General features: G+C 38.5%; 1 protein-coding gene across 1 annotated transcript; it reads left to right on the plus strand.

The window, feature by feature from the left end:
* Nucleotides 1-235: 235 nt before the first annotated feature.
* Nucleotides 236-1,357, plus strand: LOC129571935 (GATA zinc finger domain-containing protein 15-like). Its single transcript, XM_055451820.1, has one exon. The coding sequence runs from the start codon at nucleotides 236-238 to the stop codon at nucleotides 1,355-1,357; it is 1,122 nt and encodes a 373-aa protein (XP_055307795.1).
* Nucleotides 1,358-3,851: the final 2,494 nt, after the last annotated feature.

Below are 3,851 nucleotides of genomic sequence, written 5' to 3' on the forward strand. Positions count from 1 at the left end.
TAATTGATTTTCGATAAAATTTATATATTCAGAAACCTCTCGTCAACGCACACACGAGCCATATGAAGTTTTATTAATTTTATTTTAATTTTTGTTTTTATCAGTACATTTTTACTTTGTTTACCATTCACATAACCACAAAATGTCAACACATACTGAACCACACTCTTGTGCAACAAATGATTGCAAAGGTTATCATGATATTTTTTTAAATTGCCGTTTCTGTAAACAAAAAATGAATGCAAAATGTCTACGTGATCGTGATGAGCTGCGAACGAAAAAACTCCTATTCATGTTCGATTTAATGAGTGAAGCGAAGGACAGTGATGGCAATCCATATTTCGTTTTCAAAGGTGTACCGAGTGTAAACAAAGTGAATGAATTCCAACAATTCTTTGATGAAAACACACCATTTGGACTTACGTGTGAAGTTTGCACAGCGAAATTCGGAAGTCACACGCAAAATGATAATGGCTCCGACCGATCCAATGTACATAAACCGAGTGGAAGTCATGAAAACTCAAATCAAACATCTCAAATGAACCAACCTGGTATGTTGCCGGCTAACATTAGCGTATACAACAAACCAAATGTGCATACCAAACGAATTGTAATACCGACGGAAGATGCAAATGGACTATACACTTTGTACGTTTCCAAAGCTGATACAGATTCATCTTCAGATGATATTGTCAGCTACTTAATGGAAAAAGCCAACCTAAACCCGGATATATTCAAGGTTTTTGCACTGCCCAGCAAAAGAAAATACCGCAAAACCTACAATGCTTTCAAAATAACCGTATTCACACGGGAGGTATGTGAATTGCTATGCAACTCCGATATCTGGTCAAGTGAATATCGTGTTAGAGCTTTTGAAAAAACACGTAATCGAAGTAATGTTCATAGGCGAAAACACAATGACTACCGTCGTACAACAGCCAAGTCAACTTCAAACTCACGACATTCCAATAGATTCAACAACAACAGTAACAAACATCACACCAGACACAACCGGAACAATAACAACATCAACAATCAGCGTCGGGACATGAATAACCAACACAGACGCCGACGTGAGGATCGATCGAATGAATTTGGCTACCATAATCGAAATCGTAAAAACCACAACGGTCGATATAATTATGAACCTCGCCATCGTGTAGATCACATGCACAATGGACAATTGCCACAGACCAATATGCCGCCTCCTTTTTGGTACCAAACGCCATATTTCTACCCTCCACCTCAGCAACAGGTTCATTCTCGACCAACTATGCCACTATTCCATCCGCACTATACACACGCACCACATCAAAACTTCCAACCGTTCAACGTTCAAAATCACAATGGAATGTAAGTCATACAATGTTTGATGACGTTTTGATATACTGTAATAATTTGAACGGCGTGAAAAGTATAGACAAATCAGTTGATTTTTTATCTGAAGTTTTAGCAGCGATTTTTAAAATTTACATGTTGAGCGAAACGCACCTCAACGCAGATGTTTCTTCATCAGAGATATTTCCGCCGAACTTCGAAGTATTCAGATGCGATAGATCACCTACCACTGAACAGTTTCAGCGTATCAAGAGAAAAGGCTGGGGCGGTGTTCTTATCGCAATCGACAAGACATTCAATCCGCAATGTATCGGAACAGCTGAACATCTTGGTGCTGAACAAGTATGGGCCAAAGTAAAATGCAACGGCAGAAACTTGATACTGGCACAAGTTTACATAAGACCAGATTCACCGTTGGAAGTTTATAAAGCTCATATGAATGCATTGCGTGAAGTAGCATCAAAAGCAAATCAAAATGATGTATTGCTTGTATCAGGTGATTTCAATCTGCCCAATCTGATTTGGTATACATGCAACACAAATAATACTCATGATCGTGATATCAACTTTGAGGCGAATCCGGAAGTAGCTGTTGCTGTAAATGTGGCGAGCGAAAAAGAGAAAATTGTCATCGATACGTGCCACGAGCTGGGTTTGTTTCAAATATGTACTCACCACAATGAAAACAAACGAATGTTGGATTTGCTATGGACGAATGAGCCCAACATGTTCACATGCAATATGAGCAAAAGTAAAATAGTAAAAAATGAAACACATCATCAAGCACTCGAGGTCATCATCCATGATAAAATTGACAGCAAATCAGATGATGTGATTACGTACAAAGACTTCAAAAATTCTGATTACACATCGATCAATGAATTTTTTGATAATGCCAACTGGAACAATGTTTTCAACGGAATGGATTTAAACGATGCAATTGATCAGTTCTACGCAATAGTCAACACTGCAATTGATACGAATGTTGAAACGAGAACGAAAAAACACCAAATTCATCCGAAGTGGTTCGATAGTGAACTGATCAATTTGAAGAACAGAGTCAACACATTGCATAAAATGAAGAAGTTTGACACGACTGATGAAACAAAAAAAGATCACGCTGAACTACGTCGTGAGTATAAAAAGAAATCTCGTTCTGCTTTTAGGAACTACAAACTCGAGATGGAACAATTGATAAATGATGATCCACAGAAATTCTTCGAATATGTCAGAACATGCAATAATACCAATAACGATCTTCCAAATGAAATGGAATATGATGGCAAAAAATGCTCCGACCCATACGAAATTGCCAATTCATTCGCAACACACTTTGGAAAAGCATATACACAACCGATTGATGGATCCGAAGCAAGCTATGATGAAAATGATCCGATATTGATTGACCGATGTACAAATTTCCCACGTATCAATGTCACTGAGGAATTGGTTATGGAAAAAATCCACGATTTACCAAACAATTTGGTGTCTGGTCCCGACGGAATACCGAATATGTTCATCAAAAACTGCATTCACACATTGCTGAAGCCAATAACACACATATTGCGTGAATCGTTAAATTCTGGTTGTGTACCGAACACATGGAAACGCTCTTATGTAAGACCAGTGCACAAAAGTGGAGCTAAGTACAAAATTGAGAACTATCGTGGAGTAGCACTGCAATGCATAATACCTAAATTGTTGGATTCGATAATTGCAAATCATTTGAATTATCACATGAGGAACATCATCGATAGCAGCCAGCATGGTTTTGTCAAAGGAAAGTCAACAATAACGAACCTGGCCGAATTTACATCACATACACTGATCGGCATGCAACATGGAATCCAGACTGATGCAATATATCTCGACCTTGCTAAAGCGTTTGACTCGGTTGACGTGAAACTGCTCATACACAAGCTGAAAATTATGGGATTGAATGAGCAAATACTGGAATGGATAAAGTCATATCTAAGTGAACGTCAACAAATAGTAAGATTGAATGGAGCCATGTCTACTCCCATTGAAGTAACATCGGGAACAGGTCAGGGATACCCGATTGGAGCGACACTGTTTGTTCTGTTCATCATTGATCTTCCCCATTGCATAGTCAACTCCAACTTACAATCGTTTGCCGATGACACTCGCTTTTCAATGCAAATAAAGCAAGTCGATGATTGCCTAGCACTTCAAGCTGACCTGAATAGAGTCGTCAAGTACTTCAAACGTAACCGCATGAACTTGAATGTCAAAAAAACGAATTACGTATCATATCACCGTGGCGAGCTGAAATTTGACTTCAAGTACACTATTGAAGGCAAATCAATTGACAGGGTAAAAATAATAAAGGACCTTGGAGTCGTTTTGGATGAAAAAATGAACTTCGATGCTCATATTGAGTACATAACTGCTAGAGCCAAATCTAGACTTGCGTGGGTTAAACGTTTTGGAAGAGAGTTCGATGACCCATGGACTATAAAGAGACTCTTCTTCACGTTCGTATTGCCAATCAT

Source organism: Sitodiplosis mosellana, unplaced genomic scaffold (genome assembly GCF_009176505.1).
Source record: "Sitodiplosis mosellana isolate CC-2019 unplaced genomic scaffold, AAFC_SMos_1.0 Smas_scaffold_3769, whole genome shotgun sequence".
Lineage (NCBI taxonomy): Eukaryota > Metazoa > Arthropoda > Insecta > Diptera > Cecidomyiidae > Sitodiplosis > Sitodiplosis mosellana.

Excerpts from the sequence above, each read along its gene's own strand:
- LOC129571935 (XM_055451820.1), top strand. The coding sequence starts at position 236 with ATGAATGCAAAATGTCTACGTGATCGTGATGAGCTGCGAACGAAAAAA.